Below are 22,890 nucleotides of genomic sequence, written 5' to 3' on the forward strand. Positions count from 1 at the left end.
CGTGGCCGGGCGGGGAGGAAGAGAAAGGCGGCGAGAGTCGGGTTTCAAGATGGCGGCGGCGCCGCGGTAGGTGCTGAGGCGGCGGAGCGGCGCCAGCGAGGGCCGGGCCCGCGGCGCTCTGTGGCCGTCGGGGAGCCATGGGAAGCGGCGCGTTGGAGGCCCCGCGGTGCCCCTGAGCGGCCCGGCGGCCCCGCTTCCCCCTCGCTCCATCGCCCTGCCGCAGGCGGAGCGGGCCCCGGCGCGGAGGCCCGAGGCCGGGGCTGCACCATGTCGGACACCCGTCGGCGGGTGAAGGTGTACACCCTCAACGAGGATCGGCAATGGGACGACAGGGGCACCGGGCACGTCTCCTCCACATACGTGGAGCGGCTCAAGGGGATGTCGCTGCTGGTGCGCGCCGAGTCGGACGGTGAGAGCGTGGCCGGGGCTGAGCGCAGGCCCAGCCCGCCCGGGCCCGGGCCTCCCCCCTCGCTCCCCGCGGCCCCGGCCCTCGCCCGTGGGGACGCGCCGCTGCCGGGCTCGGCTGCCGCTGCCTCCCCGCCCGGCGCCCGCCAGGGGAGACCCCGGGGATCTTTGTTGTTATCGTTGTTATTATTTCCCCCTTTATTTCCTTCAGCTCATGGCTCCGTTCGGTTTCCACCCCCCGTAAGCCGCAGCGGTGCCTTAGCTTCCCCCCTTGCCCCGGCCGGCTGCATCTCTTTGGACTGAATGAAGTTGTTAGGTGTGACGACATTTTGTTCGCTTTCAGAGTGATTTTGTCTGCTCTGGAAGTGCTTTTTCCCCTCCTCTTGTTCCTACCATAAAAAGTTGCTTGCTTATTTGTTTTTTCCCTCAGGAATTTAGTTTATATCCAAGTTATGTGGCATCCCTCATGTTCTGTTGCACTTTAAAGTCACCTTAAGGGTCTTTTTTGATGTGGGGGGGTACCCACTTGCCACTTTGTCAGCCAACAGGTGCTAATGTACTAAATAAACCACCTAAGACTGGTGTAACTTACTCCCGAGCTGTTGCCAGGATACAAACACTACTTGCATACACAAGATAAAGTCCCTGGGCTTACAGTATCCACATGATTCACTTCTGAAGGACAGTTGAAGGAAATAAAAGCAAATGGCCCACGTGGCTTCTGTGGGGAAAAACATTTCTCTGCTGGGCAGCATCTTACCTGGTGCCAGTCGGTAGAGGTTTGCTGAAAAGCTTGTGAACAAGCTGGTTGTCACACCAAAAACACGGCCCAGACGATTCAGGTCTAAATTAGAAGAGGAAAATGCATCTTCATATGGTTATTTCTGTTGAATTTTGTCTTAGCTGGCTTATTTTAGGGGGTTATGTTTAAAGAAGATGGTTCTGGATTAAGCTGAGCGTGTGTTGGCTGGCACACAGAAGTTTGTTGTAAGATGTGTGGAGATGTTTCTTTTGTTAAACTCAGTCAGTGTCTCTTCATACCTTTTTCAGGTTCACTACTGTTAGAATCGAAGATAAATCCAAATACTGCATATCAAAAACAGCAGGCAAGTATTTTTTCTGGTTATTGATGCTGAGGGATTGGTTTATGCTCAAATTGCCTTTTCCAGGGAAAAAGGAAAGTGACACGATGTGGAATTGTCAGTGGTGTTTTCCATAGAGGTGAAAAGCTTGCTCGGAAGCCTGCAGGTGCTGTAATACTGTGGATTCTAGACATGAAAATGTGGGTCTCCTAAAACACCCTTTTGGACTTCAGGCTTTGAAGAGAACATGTGTGATTCAGATAAATACTGAACTTACTACAGGAGAAATAGAAACACAAATGTGTAACTTCCCTCTCCCATCCCACGCCATATGAAATAATTGTTGAATTAGGAAGGCAAAACTTGGGCCAGTTCTGTTAGAGCATATTTCCTTCTGGAGTTCTTCCTCTGGAGGTGATGTTTGTGGGACTTCTTTCATTGTGGCTCTTGTAGTTTTTGTTTGAAGGCTTGAAAACTGCTGCTCTCCTGAGTAAAGCGAGTGGCCATGGTGAGACTTACACGGTTGCCTTGCCTAGGGGTGAGCCTTGTGCAAAACAAAGGAGTAGAACAGTTGGGAGTCATTTTTGTTTAATTCACTAAAAAAATTAGCTTGCTAAATCTCTTCTGCTGCTATCACTTTTAATGTCTTTTTCCTCTTTGTGCATGAATTTTTGATGTCTCTGCCTGCATTGTTCTTGTGGTTGTTACTGGGGTTCTTTCTGTCTCTTCCTTTGTTCTACAGCAGAGTCTGTTCCTTTTGTTCAGTGTTTTGCACTGTTCTTCGTCATTAGGGTATCCAGAAGTGTTTCAGCACTAGAAAACAGGAATTTTGTTCTTCCTAAATCACAAAGAGACAAATCTTGAAGGGTGTTGTTTGTTTTGGTGGCAAGTCATGCTGTGAGAACTTGAGGAAAGAGCCTTTGTTAGCTCTTGAGCGCAAGTTGCTTCACTTTAGGTTAGGAGCAGGTCGGAGTCTTGGGCCTGGCTTTTCAGAAAGCTGCTTTCTGTGGTTTCCACTTCTCACTCAATACGTGTTGGTGGTTTCAGTTGGGGTGACAGTCGTGGGCTTTCATCAGAGGATGGTCTTTATGGAGCTCTGCAGGGTTCTGAAAGTCAAGAGCCTCGAGCTGCTTCCTGTTTAGTGGAGGAAACCGATACGTGATGAAATACGAGTGCAGATTATGTTGCTGTGCAATTTTAAAGCACCTCCTTTTGCAGCCTGTTTTTGTAACTTCATACAACTGATTATCTGAAAGCCTTTACTTAATGAGTAGCAAAGTTTCAAGTGACTTAAGTAGCTTTTTGTTGTCTTTTTTCTTGGGGAAGCCTTTGTGGGTTGTAGTTTTGAGAAACTCAGTCTGAGGCTTATTTTGGTTGGCTTTTATTACTGATTCTAATGCTTTTGTGACTGAAAGTACTTGCACTGTCTTGGAGAAGTTTGGTTTGGGGTGGGTTTTCTGAAGAGGAATCATGATTGATGATTTCCAGAGACAACTTCTAGGTTTGTCTGACCTCTGAAGTCATACAGCTTTCGGTTGGCAGAGCTCTGTCTTCCAGTTTCATGTGCCTCCTTCTGAGCAGAGTAGCAAAAAGCAGACCTTAATGTCACATTCGTGTCTCATTGGTAAAACATTGTTGTATTCAAACCTGGGCATCTTAGGAAAGGATCCTTTTTAAACCAGTGGAAAGATTTAGACAAAATACTTCGGATAACCAGGGATGAAGAGGGGTGGTCTTCCATCAGGATCCCTATGTGCACGTTGATGTCTGTTCCATAGGTAGCCTGAAGACCTGGAGTCTGTTCTGACCTGCCCAGGGCAGGTGAATGGCAGCGTGGAGGAAGCTCTCCGTTCACTTCCAGAGTTCAGTCTCAGGTTGTCATTAAGGTGCTGATCATTTTGGGTTTGGAGAAAGCCACGAGATGGTGCAACTTGATGGAGGGGAAGCATCCCCTCCCCATACATCCGTCTTCATATAAATCACTTGAATGGACTTACAGTGTGGTTATCACATTGTGATTTGCATAGCAACACTCTGTGAACAAAGAAAACCAACTGATCTCTAGTTGCTGGGTGTCATTGTGTGATTCCCAGGATTGCACTGTTTGTGCCACGCTGTGCTGTAACTGTTGGCTAACTGAGCAGGGCAGGCCTGTGTCTGCCTTCTCACATCGGGTTTGTGGTCACCAGCTTCTGTGCAGAATGCAGTTCTGTTGGGCGTTGGGCAGACTCTTGTCGTGGCCTCATTCTCAAGAGAAATGGGACTTGGATTAGGCACAGCACACACCATAAAAGAATCTCTAATGGCATGTGTGTAGAGCACATGGGAGCCTGAAGAGCTTTCAATCCCCTGGGTTTTGGGGTACAGGCTTTGAGAGTTCCATACCCCCACCAAACGCCCCGCGTTGGCCAGAGGGCAGGTCAGCTGCCTTCTGGAGGCTCCAGCAGGAGCAGTTTAAGTTGTTACCACACCCAGTGTTGTTCCACGCTGTGCTGGAGGTTACTGTTCCCTGGCACGGTTGGCAGCAGAGCGTGTCCTCCGCTGGAGTCAGATGGATCCGTTCCTGTGCTTTGTTCCTCCAGCTCAGCTCCGAGGGTGGCAGTTTTCAGCTGCGTTGGCTGCGCGACTCCAAACTGCTGCAGAGATCCTGGCTGTGAACGCTGCCTTCTGCTGCCGACTCTCCTTGAGGCGTGCCCTCTTTTCAGAGCTCCCATGAAGAATGTGTGCAAATACTGCCTTTTGCAGCGTTGCCACTGCTCATGTGACAACAGAGCAGTTTGCTCCAGGCAGAATGAGAGTTCCTTGAGGCTGGGATGTAACACAGTTGTAGGGGTGTTATTAACACCCAGCCCGAGCGTTGCCAAGGGGCTGCTTCACTCCTTTTTCATGCCAGTGTGAGTATTGGTGTTACTCTGTGACAGGTTCTGTGTAGGAACTGATTCCATTGAAGCACCTCTTTTTGCTGGAGAGGTGTGGAATAGCAGATATTGTGCAAACCAGGACCAACAGCAAAGAGGGGGTTGAACTCCTCTCTTAGTTTAAATTGTTCCAAGTTGATTTCTTTGGTTTTATATTGTGTTTGATGGAATTAAGGAGCATTGCTTGTCAATGGAGTAGCATCCTGGGTGCTGATCTAAGCAGGTGGAGTGGGAGCCTCTCACAGCAGCTAGGCCTGGAGGATGTTTGTGTGTGGGCTTCATGGGTTGTCTTGGGTCATGCAGGAAGTGAATGCCAGATGAGTAGATTTTATATTGATATTGGACAATTATTTTGTGATTAAACCATCTTTCAGTCTTTCAGAAGTATTTCTGGAGAAATGTATGCACCCTTCAGTAACACAAGAGTTCCCAGCAAATTTTGGGTGCAGTCTTGATGGATGCGTGCAGTCATTTTAAGTTACTCCACTGCATCTCTGATTTGAGTTATTCTGGGCTGTGAGTAGGACTTCTTCACGTTTGTGTCCTTTATTCATTGAGGCGCCTCTGAGTCCCAGCTTGCATTGAAGTGCATTGATTTGGAGTGTCAGGGCATTGGTAATTTCACAGAAGATTTCAAGATAAACATGTCAGGGTTTGAGTTTGGAACAGCCATAAAACTGTACCTAAGAATGCTCATTCTCTGCTTAATCCCTAAACCTGACCATGGAGCTGATCAGAGTTTTCAGTGCCTGCAGTTGACAGTTACTGTTTTTCCTTGAATCCCAGTTCAAGTGCTCACTCTAAAAGAGCACACGGAGATTCAGCTGTTGGTGAGGAGGAGATGAGGATGGACAGCTGTAGGCACAAGCCATGGCAGCTATATGAAGCTGTACCATTTGCTCACATGAATCACAGCCCGAAAACAGAGAGACGACCTCTTAATATTTGTGACTGTAGGATAGAAGTGTAAGTGTAATGTAGGACACTGTAGTATAGATAAACAACTCTCATAAATAGCATTAAAACCATACTGCAGTGAACTCAGTTCTTTCCAGAACAGGGAAACTTTGTTTTTTTAAAGGAATATATAAAAATGAGAAAGAAACAAAAAATGGAGCTTGTGCAAATGGTGCTGTTTTTAGTGTGGCCTGTGATTATGTTTTGGGAGAAGGAAGCTGATCTAGTGATCTCTTGGTAGGCATTTGTCAACAATGTTGCTGTAAGATGATGTTATGCTAACCTATTCTAAGGAAAAAAAGGCAATGACATCCCCCCCAAACCACACAACTGCAGATGGGTATCGAGAGATGCTGTAGAAATGAACTGCAGAATTTCTGCCCTATCAGCAATGCTGATTTTCATGCCTCTTCCAGAGTGAGAACTGTAGCAGCTGGTACGTGGTGCTTGTGGAGGCAGAGGGGTGTGTTTCAGATGGCTGTGCTGGTGGAAGAGTTTACCTGCTGTCCCAAACGTTAGTCCCCTCATCTGCCAGTGGAAACACTCTGGAGTGCTCCCTGATCTGTGTAAGCACAGAACTGCATTAACAAAGATCTGCTTAAGCATCTAACCTGATTTTGATCAAAAACAATTAAGGAATGCTGACTGACAGGTTCAGGAGTAGCAACAGTCACTTGGTAGCAGTTATGTTTTTGTCCCTGTCTTTGGTGAATACGTGAAGGATGGTGACAGGATAGTTGTATGATACCATGTCATGGGTTGGACTTTTAGCATAGAATACCTTACAGATAGCAATCAATCAGCTTCATCATCATCACCTTACAGACAGTAACCAGTCAGCTTCATCATCATCACCTACATTGCACGTAGCAAACAATCAGCTTCATGGTTTCCTGTCACTTGGTGCACAGCGGGAACCAAGAAGTTCTTTTGGGGTGAAGATGTGAGGGGGCAGTGGTGGGGTCTGTTTCTTGTTGCCCCTGCAGTTTCCTAAGGTGTATGAGGTATCTGTAAGCCGGTGGGATATTGCTTGGGTTTGGTTGCTTAGCTTAAAGATATCACTTTGAATATTTCATTTACAATGAACGTCATGCAGAAGCCTTGTAAGTTGTTTGGTGAACATTGACCTTTGTGAATGAGGGAAGTAAATTAACTTATTGACCATTCAGCAAGGGCTTGCTCGTGGTTTTGTTTCGGGTTTTGAGGTTTTAGTCAAGAAACTCGTTGGACTGTTGAACTGTTTTGCTGGAGCTCATCAGATGTGCTGCAGCGTTAGCAGAGAGATGTTCTGTTTGAACAGTTTGGCATGAAGATGAGTTTACTGTAGGATGCTGAACTATTGTGTTCTGGGTTTGGCTGGGCTAGAGGAATTTTCCTCCTCGCAGCTGGCACAGTGCTGTGTTTTGGATTTAGGGTGAGAATAATGCTGATAACACACTGATGGTTTAGTTGATGCTTTAGTTGTTGACCCTGAGTCAAGGACTTTTCCCATGCTCTGCCAGCGAGGAGAGGCACAAGAAGCCGAGAGGGAGCAGAGACAGGACACCTGACCTGGACTGGCCAAAGGGATATTCCAGACCATGGAGCCTCAAGCTCAGTGTAGAAACTGGGGCGGAAGTTGCACAGGAGCTGTGCTCGGGTCAGGCTGGGCATCGATCAGTGGGTGCTGAGCAACTGTGTTGTGCATCACTTGATTGTCTTGGGTTTTAGTCCTCTGTTTTTGTTACCTCCCTTTTCTTCATTATTATTAATATTATTATTTTTTACTTTATTTCCATTATTAAACTGTTCATATCTCAGCCCATGGGTTGTAGCTTTTCCTCATTCTCTCTCAATGAGCTGCTGCGTGGTGCTTAGTTGCCAGCGGGGTTAAACCAGGACAACTACGTGTCTGAATGTGGAAGCACAGGCTCACAGTCCGCACGGTACAGCAGCAAGTGTCCTAATGCACCCGCATAAAAAAACCCTTTAGTTTATTCAGAAATTCCAGCAAATCTTCCAGGCATATGGTGCATCCTCCATCAGATGGAATTGATGGAGGCAGTGGTAATAGAGGAAAAAACCTTGCTCACATGAAAATACCTGTTGGCAACTGTTTGTAACTTAGTAAGAACTTGGGAGGTTTATATTTTCCAGGCTGTATGTCTTTTAATTCAGAAAATAACATTTTAGCATTAGTTTGGCATTATTTCTCATATTGCTAAGGCTCTATTAAACCCTTTTGAGGAGGAAACACTGTAATCTTGGGGTGTTGTTTCTACTGTATTAAATATGAAAAGACTTAAATTGTTACACTGCAGGTTTTCCTCATCCACATTCCCTTTCCGAGACTGTTGGCGCAGAAGTATGTGTGGAAAAATGCCGTTATAAGTGTTTTGGGTAGGAAAGAAAATATATTTATCTAATCTGTAAGGTAGTGGTCATAAAATAGCAAAAAAGGAAGGTGATGTCCCTTATGGCAGAAAAGGTGATTTAATGTTTTAGTGTCTTATGTTCTTTTTTGACAAGTGTAACTTTAAATTATTTCTTCTTCAGGCATATGACTTAACAGAACACAAGTTGATATTAAGTGTAGACCTGCTTCAGAATCACTTATTTTTCTGGTTTTATCTTAAACAGGACACCCTGATTGTTTGGTCAGAAGCAGAAAACTATGATTTAGCACTGAGTTTCCAAGAAAAAGCTGGTTGTGATGAAATCTGGGAAAAAATCTGCCAGGTACAGCTCACTTTACATATTCTGTTTCTTCCAGATGTTTTAGTGTCTTCTGTGACTTCATGTATTTGTGGTGTGATTTTTCAACCTACTTGTAAAATAAGCACATACTCATCATGATTTTCTGTGGCTTTTCTATGTAAGATCTTAACTTGCCACTACTTACACGAGTTGTTGTTTTCATGATTGGATTTCATGCTTCTGAAAATCAGTGTAATGCTGAAACTCAGGTCTTGGGCATTTTAGAGGGGTTGGTTTGTTGTCTTTGTTAAAAAGGGGAATGCCAAAGTACCACATTTTAATTGTCCTTCTCCCAGGTGACCTGTTGGAGTGTGGTGGGTCTGAAAATGTGTTGTAATGAGTAAGGATGTAGATGTTTCACTGAGAGACAAAGGTGCTGTAGGAGCTCAGAATTGTCAGTGACATTTATTTCATCAAGATTTAAGTCTTACTGAGTGTGTCTTATGGATGTTTCAATCTTTGTTGTTTTATTACAAAACAGTTTAGATTTTATACTTTCTGGAAGTAACAAGTCAATGGAGTTACATCTAAGTGTGCTTAAGAGAAGAAATCTGGGCTTTGGTGTTGGAATTTGATTTTCTCTCAGGTTTTGAAACAGTGAAGCTGTTACCTAAAGGAACTCAGATTTCCTACCAGTTTCCAAACTAGGCAATTTAGATGCAGTTTAATCTTGGTGTGCTTTGGGGTACGATGTTTTCTCAGCCGGTTCTGAAGTGCTGTTGTTGAAAGGAACTGGTCCTAGTAACGGCAAGTAGATGTGTCTAATACATAGTCCAGGTTTTAAACTGGTTTTAAATTGGGGCTGAGGCGATGACCAGTCTGAGAGGGAGTTTTTGTGTGATCAGACCATGTCAACCGTTAGCCTTAGGCTCCATCATCAGACTCCAGAACTCTCCTGCCTTATCCTTTGGGTCTCCTGGGTAACATGTTCTTTGTGGGGGACGTAGCAACAGGAGGTTGTGAATTCTCTTACTACAAGTTTAAAGCTTCACAGCCTTCTGTTTGAGAAAACGAAAGAAGGTTTCCTTATGCCCTTCTTTTTCTGTATATATTTTGTGCTTGTGTGAAGGTTCTTCAGCCTTCTTGACCGCAGGGATGCTGTTATTTGGTTTTTGATACTATTGAGGATAATCGTAGAATGGTTTGGGTTAGAAAAGACCTTAAGATCATCCAGTTCCAACCCCCAAATAATAGTAATGACTGGCAAACTTAGAGGCAGCAAACTTACTCCTCTGCATGGCCAGGCATTTTCCATGCAGCTGAAGGTAAAAAAGTGCTTCTGCACATGCTATTTCAGTTCCTGACTTGATGATTTTTGGTTTGGGATGAGTTGGTAATTGTGCACACTCTCTCCTTAGGTCCAAGGTAAGGATCCTTCAGTGGAAGTCACGCAGGACCTTATTGAGTCAGAAGAGGAGCACATAGAAGAAATGCCTGAAACTAGTCCTTTGATCGACCTTCCTACTTGTGAACTCAACAAACTTGAAGAGATTGCTGACCTAGTTACCTCTGTCCTCTCCTCACCCATCCGCAGGGAAAAGCTGGCGCTGGCCTTGGAGAACGAAGGCTACATTAAAAAACTACTACAGCTTTTCCAAGTGTGTGAGAATCTGGAGAACACCGAAGGCTTACATCATTTGTATGAAATTATTAGGGGAATTTTGTTCCTCAACAAAGCAACTCTGTTTGAGGTGATGTTTTCGGATGAGTGTATTATGGATGTTGTTGGATGCCTGGAGTACGATCCTTCTTTGGCTCAGCCAAAACGGCACAGGGAGTTCTTGACCAAAACAGCAAAATTTAAGGAGGTTATTCCTATAACAGACTCTGAACTCAGGCAGAAAATCCACCAGACTTACAGGGTACAGTACATTCAGGACATCATCTTGCCGACACCGTCTGTTTTTGAAGAGAATTTTCTTTCTACCCTCACTTCCTTTATTTTCTTCAACAAAGTTGAGATTGTCAGTATGTTGCAGGTAAGTGGGTTTTAATATGCTATAGATGGATTATCTATGGATACCTCTAGCTGTGGTTTCAGAGTTGGTTACAGCTCTTTAACACTGTGGAGGTTAATCATTGATGCTTTCATTTATGTAATGTTTTGAGTGCTTCCCCTTACTCCTGATACCTTTTTGTACTTTACAAATGGTAGATTTCAGGTGAGTACATTAATACTTCTTTAAATGGAAACAGTGAAAGGTTGTTCTTGATTCACAAGCAGCGTGTGCATTTAGAGCTGGTTTTGTGTAGGTTTTTAGGGAAGAAGCAACTTTTTAAGACATAACATATTCTGACTCTCTGATTCAAAAGAGCATGTTTGGAACCATTCCTGTTATACTACTATTACTTCATGGTAATTTCAAATGTTCATGTAGTATAAAGTAATTTGTTGGGTTTTTCTCCTTCACACTGATATCCGAAAGTACTAATTAATAAATAACCAGCAAGTTACTACATTAAAAAACTTACTGCACACTTTGTGGTCAGAAGTAGGCTTAAGAGTAGTTGGGTGTGACAGCCAGGAGGGCCTCTGGAAGGAGCCTTGGTAAAGAGCTGAGTGTGAACATGACGTTTGGGGTATTTTTAGTTCCCATTTTGTTGTGCAAACTAATGGTTACCAGAGTGAGTTTATTCTGTTTCTGGTCTGTGTCCTTAGAAGAGAACATCACAAACCTGTGGGGTTTGAGTGTGGATAGTCTGTGGAATAGGAAGGTGTATGAGAGGAGAGTAGTTAAAATTATGGAAGGAGAGGGGCACTGGAGCAATGACATTGCCATCAGGAATATTGCTAAGGAATGCAATAGAGGACTGGGGGGTGAAAAATCACAACTGGAGAACTGCCTGAATAAGCTTTGGGGCTTCTTTTTAGTTTCCTTCTGCTGTTCAACCAGAAAGTAGAAAGTAAATCCCACGTGCAAAATCACTGACTTTGTGTTAAATAAAGATTTCCCTTTTTATTCTTTTGCATATATTCCTGTTACTCTCCCGAGGCCACAGTCCTGTTTCCATTTAGAGACATTTAACTCTGCGAAGTTCTTTATTTTTCATCTAGGCTTTACTGTACTGAATATTTAATTGTGCCTTAACAGAAAACTGTGATTTCCTGTTACCTCCAGTACTCTCTGGAGAAAGTTGTGAAATCCTTTATCAGTTCTTCGCTGCTCTGTCGCTGCTGTCCTTGCTGTGGTGGAGAGAGGATGTGCCACACAGGGCTGCCTGTCTGTTTTGAAGAGTCTGATTGAGACATGTGATGTTTACAAGGAATGTTGGTACTTGCATCCTTTGAGCTGCCTTGAGAATTACAAACTGAGAAGAAAGCACATGTGGAAGAGAGAGCGCACTTGAGGAGAGTTACGTGGCAGTGTGGACCTCAGGTTCAGGACTGTTTTCACAGTCCCCCAGTATAAATCAGCTTTTGTTGTGGCACAAGGACTCTAAAGCTCCTCTGGGTTTGGTGAACACACTTCAGAGGTCTTGTTACCCTAAATACCCCAGCAAAGCTCCCTAGGAGAGTGTGGTTTATAGGAGGAACAGGTCATGTTTGCTGCAGTGGTGAAGCTCCTTCCTATGTGTCGTGAAGCAGTAGATCCTGGTGCCTCTGTGGATGAAGGGTGTGGAGTGAGCATGGAAGACAATCCTAGGTCCATCCTATGCTTTAGGATATCAGGGCTACGCTGTCCTTAGGCAAACAAGAGATGTTTCAATTGCCAGGTGTTCTGCAGCAGGGAATCTCTAGCCTGCCTGAGGTTGGTTGTGGTAGAGTTATTTTTTGTTAACAGGCTTAATTAAGCTGTTAAAGGCAGCAAAGCTCAGAGTGAACTGTTCAGGGTGTGTATGTTGTGCTCTCTCTGATGTTGATTCCAGGTACCATTTGGTTGTAAGCACTTTTTTCCCCACCTCTTACAATTTTCAGGAATTCAATGGTGGGCCTTTGGCTGGTGTTCCTGTAACTGGAAAAATTCTGTATTCTGTTACAGCCTGAAAAACAACCAGGTTATAACAGCAGCACACAGGAAAGTAGAGAATAATCCCCCTCTGCGTTATGGAATGTAATGTTTATATATGTATTTCTTGGAATGCTGCTATTCCATTCGTGTTTGCTCAGTGCATAGGTAAAGTTTGAAGAGTTGAATCAGCAGTGATGCACCATTTTGTAATGCTGTAGCATGTTACTATTTGCTTTAGGATTTGTATTGTGTTTAAAAGGTAACAGAGGCAGTTGATTTGAGAGAATGCCAACACTGTTTTCCATGGAGACAAACTGACGTACAGAGCAGGCAGAAGGTGCCCAAAGAGTTGAGGGATGATGATGTTCACCCTGGTTTTCTAGTACCTCTTGATATTAAGCAGTGGTGTGACTGAAATGCTTAACAAGAAGTGAAACGTTGTCCTAGATATACTTAAAAATAAGTATCTCTTGGTAGTAGAGGATCTGAATACAAAAAGCAAGTGATACGTGAGTTTCCCACATTGGAAAAGCTGAACTACAAGTGGGGGAGCTTTTGCAGCAAACTCATAATGTTCATCTACTGACCCTCACATAGGTGGCTGGACAAAATGCTTGTGATTCTGCAGAGCCAGGATAGGGGAACTGTTACACAGGTCATGTTAACTGTGGTGTGAGCAGCACAGGTGCAGCAGGTAAAAATGTGTCTTGGCAGTTTCTAGGGTATGGAAAGAAGTTAAAAGTGTAAAGACTTACACTTATCAAAGTGTTTGTGATCCCTGGAAGGTTTCATGAAGGTGCAGGGAGGGAGCCTGGAGCAAAAGTGAGGCGCTGGCACAGACTTTTCCCAGAGAAGCTGTGGCTGCCCCATCCCTGGCAGTGTTCAAGGCCAGGTTGGACACAGGGGCTTGGAGCAACCTGCTCTAGTGGAAGGTGTCCCTGCCCGTGGCAGGGGGCTGGAGCTGGATGAGCTTTAAGGTCCCTTCAACACAAACCAGTCTGTGATTGTATGGAAGACTGACATTGTTTGTAATTTGGGTGTGTGGCAAATCATACAGCGAGTGCATGGGTCGTTCAGAGAGCAGTTTTAGTAGTTGTCACCTGTGCTCTGCCTAACGTATGGTTCTGGTCTCATGGACCTGCTTCTGCTGCACAGAATGAATCCTGAAATAACACACTGGAAATGATCCTCCTGGGTGTGTACTCCTGCATTTCCCTTTTTGTGATAAAGTCATGGAGGTGTGGAGAAAAAAGGAAAGGAAAACCCCTCATCTACCAAATCTATTAACTCATGGCGTTTTGTCTGTAACTGTAGTTAAGCTTAAGTTCAGTTTGACTTTCTGCAGCATGGGATCCAGTAGAGATGGATGGTTTAACTCTCAAGAGGCATTGTGTAAGTTGTGTTCCTCTTGTGTGTCACGCAGGAAGACGAGAAGTTTTTGTCTGAAGTTTTTGCACAGTTAACAGATGAAGCTACAGACGATGACAAACGGTGTGAACTGGTAAGTCAGAGGTCGGGGTGGTTCTTTGAATGCTTCAAACTACAGATTGAGTAGAAATAGTGAAACTGTTCTGCTGGTTCTGCAGGCACTGAGGTGTTTCTGTAACCCAAGAACCATTTCCAGTGCAGCTCAGTCTTCCTTTATGTACTCAATAGACAAATATTTCTCACTCTGATTTATTTGTTCTAAATGATTAATTTATTGTTGAGAAAGTACTAGCACTAAGCTGACACCCTAGACTTAAGGGTATAGTTTCTTCCAGGTACTCTTCAGTGTACCATATCACTTCTATTTGTCACCTGAACACTGCTTTTGTCACTGTACTTCATGCATTCAAAACCGATCTTTTTAAGTCCTATGACTGAGGATTACTACTAGTCCCTTAATATATGTATTACAGACATTATTTATCCTTCAATATGTTTATGAGCTTAAATTGCCTTGTTGAAATCTTGCTCTTGGCAAGGGTTAGGGTTAGGTTTTGTTCTTCCCAACAAAAGGCACAGCAGACAGGAGGATAAACCCTTCACGTGCTGCGTGAGATAAAATAGTCACTTACAAGGTCGTTGTGTTTCTTTCTGAGGTAAATTTCAACCTTTTAAACTTCTGTTAGTTCATTTTTAACTGTCTTTGGCTTTATTGATGTTGAAGGTTGGAGGAAGGAGAACTAGAATATACCATTTTCTGGGAAGGCCCATAGCAGCCAGTACACAAGCTCTGATAAACATAGGAGCAGTTTCCTGCTTCCAGAGAGTTTTCTGACTCAGATACACCTTCAATGGTTTTTTCCCTGTTACAGGTTAACTTTTTCAAGGAATTCTGTGCGTTTTCCCAGACGTTACAACCTCAGAACAGAGATGCTTTTTTCAAAACTTTGGCAAAGTTGGGAATTCTTCCAGCCCTTGAGATTGTAATGGTGAGTGAGAGCTTAGAGCTGATTTTAACAACATTAAAACCCCCCCAGCCATTTAACCAGGTTTTCAGTACTGCTGAGCCCCTGTGTGTGTTGGTTGCACAGCTTCACTCTGCTGAAAGCTGAGGTTTATTCAGCTTCCAATTGAGAATCCAAAAGATGTTTATTCCTGTTATTATTTCTACTTTTCATGATGGAGAAGTCTGTAGTAAACTCAGTGTCAAAACCTGAAGGCTACTCTTTCTCATGTGGCAGCTTGATTGATGTCTTTTCTGTTGTTGTTGTTGTTACTGAGATGGTGCCAAAGAAGTATTTTTAGCTAATCTTGACCTGTTAGCTTGTTCCTATCTGAAGATCACCTAATCCTGTCTTTGCAGAGGTCTAAAGCAGATTAATCCATCTTAATCAGCAATGTGAGAACATGGGTTTTTTTCACTCCTTTGGTCGGAGCAGCTCTTGCTGCCTGACTGCTGTCATTCATGTGCCACTGCTGCCGTGACTCGGAAACTATAAATTCAAGGAGGTTTATGTTGTAGGGTAACAACATGTGAACTTGTTGAAGGACAGGGGCTGTTAAGATGTTCAGTGATCAGATGAACCCTAATCTCATTATTCTTTTCCAGGGCCTGACCAGTCCAAATGTTTCCTGTTACGTCAATATTTTAGGCTTAGAAATTGTTCAGTTATCAGAGAAAATCACATATCCAAAGGAAAATTATTAGTTCTTGTGTCTATAAATGAGTACAAGAACTTTTGTGTGAATTGATTTGTGCAGTTGGGCCTTTTGTATGAGATCAATAAACTCTGGATAACAGGTACAGGATATTAGTGTCTTAAGTATTCTAGCAAGTAGGATAGAAATGTTTCCTGCCTAAGTTAGGGCTGCTGGATTCACAGAGAGCCTCGCACCCCTTCTGAAGGGGGAAAATAGATAATAAATCCCAAACTTGATTTACTCTAATAAATTGTTCTCTCTTTTTTATTAGGGAATGGATGATCTGCAAGTTAGATCTGCTGCTACAGATATATTTTCTTATCTAGTAGAATTTAGCCCATCCATGGTCCGAGAATTTGTAATGCAAGAAGCTCAGCAGAGTGATGATGTAAGTAAAAGTGGTTTGAAGTTTGTTGAATATACTAGTTTTAGAGCAAACGGGGAAAAACCACAGCAAAACCAACCTCTACACAATTTGGGATACAGTTAGCCCCAGAATGTAGATACTAGGAACACAGGGAAACGTAGATTTAAGGCACAAAGATTTCTGAGCACATTGGTGTTCCCAGTACTAGGACTGTATTTGAGCCTAACAATGGTTTTAGGTGAGGGGCTGTGCAAAAAAGAAACCTAATCCAGTAACTGGGAACTCATTCTGCTATTGCAGCTGTGTCTGATTCCCTTGGGGTTTGTTTGGGCTCTGTTGCAGGATATCCTCCTCATCAACGTGGTCATTGAGCAGATGATCTGTGACACCGACCCCGAGCTCGGGGGAGCTGTGCAGCTGATGGGGCTTTTGCGGACTCTGATAGATCCAGAGAATATGTTGGCCACAGCTAATGTAAGAAAATCCAAAGGGGTAAAGACACTTTAATGTCTCAGCAAAGTTCATAACCTGATACTCTCTATCACTGTTATTGTGGTCAGGGCATAAAAGAAGATATTTTCTTTTATTATTATTATGAGAGTGTTTTCTGTGCTCTGATACTGAATTTAAGCTACAAAAATAAGCTAAAAGTTCCATCAACTTTTGATAATCAAAAGTATGCGGCATTGTACAAGTACTTATGAAACCAAGCAGTCCTGTGCTTCAGTGAAGCAGCACCAGTCTGGTCATAACCTGCTAGCTGGATGATGAATACTGAAAGAAGAGAGTCTGGTAGAGTTTGCGTGAAACCAAATCAGCGTTTTAATACCAGTGGCACAGTAAAGATGCAACTTGATCCAACTAGTGCCATTCCAAAGGATTTATTTATATTGTTGGATTCCAAATTGCACACTTGTGTTCACATGTCAAAGTAAGAACAGGCAGTTTATTGAAATTTGCTTTAAAACTTGGATCACTCTTTTGTTTCAGCTGCTGACGTTCTGAATCCAAACCAGGGTACGATGTATTTGTAATTTAATGCATACTCCGTGTAAGAAAACAGATTGTCATCTTAGTCACATATTGATACACATATTTTGTGTAGAATGTAGTAAAATGAACCAGATGACACTTGTTCTTCAGTGTAAAAAAGGTTTGCAGGTTGTTACGGATAAAATTACTGTGTTTTAAGAATGGTTTAAGCAGATTTTGCCGAGCACTTTGAGTCACTGATGTGTTTTCAGTGTATATTTGTATCCATGCTGGGGATTGTTTTGGTGGTAGCTGGGTTGGTTTGATGTCTCACAGATCTTTTCCCGAAATAAAGGAATACATCTTCCTTGAGTGACAGCAGGGTTGCAGGCCCAACCAAATAGATACAGGCAGAGCTGAAGGAGTCCATAGGATTCTCCATAGGCTGTTTCTTATGTTACTGTTTCTTTTTTAAAGGGTCAGATACAAATGCCAGTGTTTAATAAATTTGTATTTGTTTCAGAAAACAGAAAAAAGTGAATTTCTCAATTTCTTCTACAACCATTGTATGCACGTTCTCACTGCACCGCTTCTGGCCAATACAGCAGAAGATAAATGTGAAAAAGGTAATCTTCATTTTTACCTGTTGTTTTCCCTTTAAAGTCCTGTAATGTTTCTGCTTTACAGGCCTGGTAGCAGTGATGAGCCCGTGGTGTGTGCTGGGAATACACTTGCTGAGAGCTGGTGTTCCCCAGTGGAGGGGTTCTGTGGGCAGAGTTTGAGTAGCTCTTTCTTGCAGCTCTGAGCATTAATGTATCTTTACACTGTGCTTTGTGAAAGATGTCTCTCTTGGATGTGATTTGTTACTTACGTACTTATTTTACTAGCATAATTTCGAAGGATATCTGCTGTAAAGCAGAGTGTCTTCAGTTGAGAGGTAGTTTTATCTGAAAGCTTACAAAACCCTGTGACATCCATCAGTGGTTACGTGATTCTGGGCGTTGGGTGCTCAGGTGATGAGCTCCTAAGACTGATTTTCCCTTGGCTGTATATAGAAATGCTAAGAGAAATCTCTTCAAAGCAGTACAGCTTGGAACTCCTTTCTCTTGTTTCTTTTCTAACTTTCCCTGGCCACAGGAACAGAACTGGAATCTCTTTTAGCACACGCAGATAACAAACACCAGTTTGCCTCTGGTGCTTTGCAAACAGAAATGTAACATCGTTACAGCCTCTCCAGTCAGACTTTGTTCCCAGTATTCTTTCAAGAGATTAAATCAAAGCAATATGGAGTTGGCAAAAACATTATTTCATCTTATCCATCTTCTCATGTCAAAAATAAATGTTTTATGGGGTTTATACGAAAAGAGAACTTGCAGAATATCTGTAGAACTCATAATCTTATTTGAAAAATTGAGAATAGGCACTTTCTTTCAGTCTAGGTGGGAATAATGTTCCTAAGTATTAGATTATGTGGTTTTACCTAGTTGAATTTGAAGCTTTGCAATGTAAATTGAATATAGAAAGTGCATTCTTGCTGTATCTTTATTTCCCTGTAGCTTGCAGAAACCTGGGGTTACATGAAAAGCTTGAACAATTGGTGGAATTGATGCTTTATCCCCTTTGAAACATTTACAGGGCTTTGAAAACCTGTTCCTGATTTTTTGCTTTATTTTTTCTTTATCAGATGCAGTAGTTGGGTCCACAAAGAGTAATACAATTTGTCCTGGTAAGTTTTAGTTGACTTTTAAGTTTCTAAACTTGTTTTGTTTGCTGTGTGGTGGTTTTATTTAAAACAAAACGTTAGGAATGTCCATACTTCATCTTTTTTAATAGTTTTTATTGAAATAGGTGCAGGTGCTTTGCTTCACCTGAGATGATGGGAAGCTGAAGGAATGATGATCTTCAGAGGTTTAGATGATCTTTAATGTCCCTTCCAGCTCGAATCATTCTGTAATTCTATGATTTTGAACATTTTCACCTGCTTTTGAGTTACTGGATTTGGGGGCTTTTAGCAGAACATGTACTAAAGAGGCACAGCTGAGCTTTTACAGGTTGGATGTTTATCTGTGCAGGCTTTTTTGAGCTTATGAAAAGCCATTGCTAACTAGGTTCACAGGACTACAGGTCTGACTGGCTTTCTTCTGTGAACTACATACAGTCAGTCTGGATTGCCATAACCAGTGACTCACTGGTCCTGGGCAAGTCCTGCTGCCAATTCAGGGTGGTTCTTGTGACTGAGGGGGGAAATAAAACCAAATTTGTGGTGGTAGTTTTGTTCTGACCCAGTGTCCCATTTCCTAAAGCAATCCAGTGTCAGGAGCTGGAAGAGCAGCTGAGCTTGGTGATGATTTGGTGCATGACAGTACTTTGGCATTAATTTTTCCTGCAGATAATTACCAAACGGCACAACTACTTGCCTTAATTTTGGAGCTGCTGACTTTTTGTGTGGAGCACCACACGTATCACATCAAGAACTACATTATGAACAAAGATTTGCTAAGGAGAGTGCTGGTCTTGATGAATTCAAAACACACGTTTCTGGCCTTGTGTGAGTATGGAGCTGTTGGGATTTCCTTCTTTGAGGCATTTTATGTTCTGTGTGGAATGTGTAAAAGTGTGTATTTAAGTTCCAAATTAATTTAATTTGCTGTTTGTCACTGACTAGCTATTAAGTAATGTTGAAAAAAGGTAGCAGATGCCTGTTAATGTAGACCAATGCCATTGTGGAGGGAGGAGGATGGTTGTATCTTGTGAAGTCCACAATGATCCTTTCAAGTCTTGATGACTTAAGGAGCATTTGTCTTACATAAATGGAAATACTGTAATTTCTTAATGTCCTGAATCTAGAGCTCCTTGTGGAGAGTGAAGGAAATGTGAAGTTAAAGATACAGGGCTGGTTCTGGGAGGGGAACACAGAAAAGCGCAGGAATGAGCTAAGAATTTAACTTCACGTGTGCTAAAGTTTATTGCTGCTGTATATCAACAAGAAATGAATGGATCCTGATCACATTTAAATACCCTGGGAAGTCAAAGAAAGAAATAAAGGTTACCTCTCAGCAAGTGCTTCTTCCGAACTATCAGAAAGTGCTTTGTAATGCTCTTGCTTTGGGGCGCATCTTCCTCTCCTTAACAGCAGGTTTCTTTCCAAGAGAAGCAGATCGGAGCCCTGGCATGTGCTTATTAAATCCTTGAATTTCTTTCTTCATACAGGTGCTCTTCGCTTTATGAGGAGGATAATTGGCCTAAAAGATGAATTTTATAACCGTTACATCACCAAGGGAAACCTGTTTGAACCAGTTATAAATGCTCTGTTGGATAATGGAACTAGGTACAATCTGCTCAACTCTGCTGTGATTGAGCTGTTTGAATTCATCAGAGTGGTAAGTTGAGCAGCTCTTACACATATGTGGTGCCTCGGGTAGAAATACAAACTGCAGATCTTTCCCTGAAACAGTGTATCACTACTTAAAATCACAACCTAGAAATCCCATAGATGAATATCTAATAGAGACGAGCCAGTGAGCTGCTTCGTGCTTGTTTTGCTGCATTGTCCCATCACAGACTTGTGTCTGGACCAAACTTTGAGGAATTCAGTGGAATATGTTATATGTGAGTAAACCTGGAGAGGGGCTTTGGACAAGGGCCTGTTAGGGACAGGCCAAGGGGAATGGCTTTAACCTGCCAGAGGGGAGATTGAGATGAGCTCTGAGGCAGAAGCTCTTCCCTGTGAGGGTGCTGAGGCGCTGGCACAGACTTTTCCCAGAGAAGCTGTGGCTGCCCCATCCCTGGCAGTGTTCAAGGCCAGGTTGGACACAGGGGCTTGGAGCAACCTGCTCTAGTGGAAGGTGTCCCTGCCCGTGGCAGAGGGTTGGAACTGGGTGAGCTTTAAGGTCCCTTCCAACACAAACCAGTCTGGGATTCTGTGATTTTTGGCTCTAAATCAGACTAGTTGGCTATAAATGTGAATGATCATTGTCCTTTAAAATCCAGCACACTTGGCCAGTGTCAGCTTTGGATCGGTAGCTTTTCCACCAGCAGTGTTTGTGGGAACCCTGTGGATGTGGACAGGGTAGACAGGACGAGCAGGAGCACCCAGTTGTTTGTATTGCTGGGGTGCAAAACAAGGACTTGCAACAGCTCCTCAGCCACTCACTGCAAATGTTTTGGTGTGTGGGAGCCTTCTCAGGGAGTCTTTGTGGCCTGTGAAAATGAAGGGTGGTTTTTAGTTGTAGGATATCGTAGCTGCTGCCTTGTCCAGCAAGAAGGAAATGTGTCGTTTCCTCAGGTGACTTTCCCCAGCATGGTAGAACATTAAGATTTGTCTGATACAGTGAGACTTGTTATAGTGTGAGTGACCAGAAGGTGCCTCATCCCATGGTACTGCTTTAGTTATTGAGTACTGGAAGGAGCTTAAACCTGTGGGGAGGGCAGGGCACAGCTAAACTCCTGCTTTTCTCAGGAAGGTTAATCTTAGATAGCAAGCAGCATGGTTTAATCAAACTATCACAGATAGAATTGGAACAGTACTGAGTGTATTGTTTGTTTATAGGGGGAATTAATAATTAATTCTAGATCTCAGCTTTTTTATTAATTATTCATTAATCATTTATTAACTCATCTGATGACTTCACACTTGTTCTTTACAGTCATGTTTTGACTCTGGAAAATGAATCCGGTACTTTTCAAACTAAACTCTAAAGCTTTCCCCACTTCTGCATGTTAATGTTTGACTCTGAAACCCTGTTCTGTTCCTTTGCAGGAAGATATTAAGTCCCTTATTGCACATATAGTTGAAAACTTTTATAATGCACTTGAATCTATTGAGTATGTTCAGACATTCAAGGGACTGAAGACAAAATATGAGCAAGAAAAAGACCGACAAAACCAGAAACTGAACAGGTACGACCCAGTTCAGATAGTCTGAGACTCTCCTTCTTTCCTAGAGGGCAGATAAAGGCAGAAGGCTGGGATTGGGGTGGTTCTTCATTCCTCATGAAAGCTTCTCCAGTTAGAGCAAACCCCAGCTGACTTGCTGTGTCTCCTACTGAGGTACAGTTGCAATTTGTCAGAGTATTAAATGTTATATTCAGAAAACTCTGAGCTTCCGAAGAGCAGGATCTTCTTCTGCCGCTCAGAGCTAGGATCCACTCTGCCTTCCTGCCAGCTGGGGTTTGGTGATGCTTGTGTTGGTGGTAGGGCTGTGGATGGAGCTGGACTGCCTTGTCAGATGCACTCTGAATGCACTCTGAAGTGTGAGAAGCCACTTGTGATCCCAGCTGAGTGTGAAGCAGCAGGCAAAACTGGAATCACTTGTCCTGTGTCTCTTACAGTGTTCCATCTATATTGCGTAGCAATAGATTTCGCAGAGATGCAAGAGCCTTAGAGGAGGATGAAGAAATGTGGTTCAATGAAGACGAAGAGGAAGAAGGTGAAGCTGTTGTGCCTCCAGTTGAGAAGTCTAAACAGGAGGATGATTTTCCAGATAGCTATGAAAAATTTATGGAAACTAAAAAAGGTATTGACTCGATTTCAGCTTCTCAGCACTGGAATTCTCTGTGGCAGATCCGTGGGGTGTCTTGTAAACAAACCAGTTGCTCATGCTCTGTATCATAAGCAGGAGTAAGGGTATTCTTTGTAATTAGGTAATGAATTCCTAACATGTCTTTGCAAGCTAGCTTAGGATTAAAGTAATGACTTCAGTTGCTCTAAGCATGCATCTAGTTTAAATGACATTCAGAAGCAGAACTTTATATCTACTGTGTGTGCTGAGTGAGCAGTGTCCCCATCTCGGCAGCATCTGTGCCATTCACAGTCTGAATGCTGATGTGCTCTGAATGAGATTAGGGGGTAGCTGTGGATTTAAACTGACTTAAAGAAATAAGATGGGTTTTGTGCTGTGATTATGCTGTGACGTGGATTGTACTCAGTGGAGTACAGCGGATACTGAAGTGTGACACTGTTTGTCCCTCAGCTAAGGAGAGTGAAGACAAAGAGAATCTTCCAAAAAGGACTTCAGCTGGGGGATTCAAATTCACTTTTTCCCACTCAGCCAGTGCAGCCAATGGTGCAAACGGTGCAAACAGTAAATCTGTGGCAGCTCAGACATCACCAGCAAGTTCCAACGGCTCCTCGTCAAAGAACGCGACCCTGACCACAGCGGTGACAGCCACCAAGGTGGGAGAACTTGGACAAAAGCTGCTGTCCTCTCACAGGCCACAGAGCAGCATCACGAGGCTTTACCTGCTGGGTGTGGGGTGGTAATGTTAGATTTAGGACCTGCTTGAGCCAGCCCAGAGGAGGCCCCGGAGCTGCTGCGAGGGCTGGAGCAGCTCTGCTCTGGAGCCAGGCTGAGAGAGCTGGGCTGGGGCAGCCTG

At 43.3% G+C, this 22,890-nt stretch overlaps 1 protein-coding gene across 3 annotated transcripts in view; it reads left to right on the top strand.

Annotated features, from left to right (window-relative positions):
* Positions 1 to 22,890, top strand: part of PPP4R3B (protein phosphatase 4 regulatory subunit 3B) — a 26,660-nt gene continuing 3,770 nt past the window's right edge. The window contains exons 1-15 of one of the 3 annotated variants that reach the window (XM_030490968.1): positions 1 to 409; positions 1,456 to 1,511; positions 7,982 to 8,080; positions 9,457 to 10,077; positions 13,472 to 13,549; positions 14,349 to 14,465; positions 15,449 to 15,565; positions 15,887 to 16,018; positions 17,040 to 17,142; positions 18,201 to 18,242; positions 18,906 to 19,064; positions 19,727 to 19,896; positions 21,276 to 21,415; positions 21,847 to 22,031; positions 22,488 to 22,690. In XM_030490968.1, the coding sequence (XP_030346828.1) occupies positions 268 to 409; positions 1,456 to 1,511; positions 7,982 to 8,080; positions 9,457 to 10,077; positions 13,472 to 13,549; positions 14,349 to 14,465; positions 15,449 to 15,565; positions 15,887 to 16,018; positions 17,040 to 17,142; positions 18,201 to 18,242; positions 18,906 to 19,064; positions 19,727 to 19,896; positions 21,276 to 21,415; positions 21,847 to 22,031; positions 22,488 to 22,690 (2,364 nt within the window). In that variant the 5' untranslated portion in view covers positions 1 to 267. The remainder of the gene's footprint in view (positions 410 to 1,455; positions 1,512 to 7,981; positions 8,081 to 9,456; positions 10,078 to 13,471; positions 13,550 to 14,348; positions 14,466 to 15,448; positions 15,566 to 15,886; positions 16,019 to 17,039; positions 17,143 to 18,200; positions 18,243 to 18,905; positions 19,065 to 19,726; positions 19,897 to 21,275; positions 21,416 to 21,846; positions 22,032 to 22,487; positions 22,691 to 22,890) is intronic. The other 2 variants (XM_030490969.1, XM_030490970.1) reach the window with 2 other exon arrangements.

This window comes from Strigops habroptila, chromosome 6 (assembly GCF_004027225.2).
Source record: "Strigops habroptila isolate Jane chromosome 6, bStrHab1.2.pri, whole genome shotgun sequence".
Lineage (NCBI taxonomy): Eukaryota > Metazoa > Chordata > Aves > Psittaciformes > Psittacidae > Strigops > Strigops habroptila.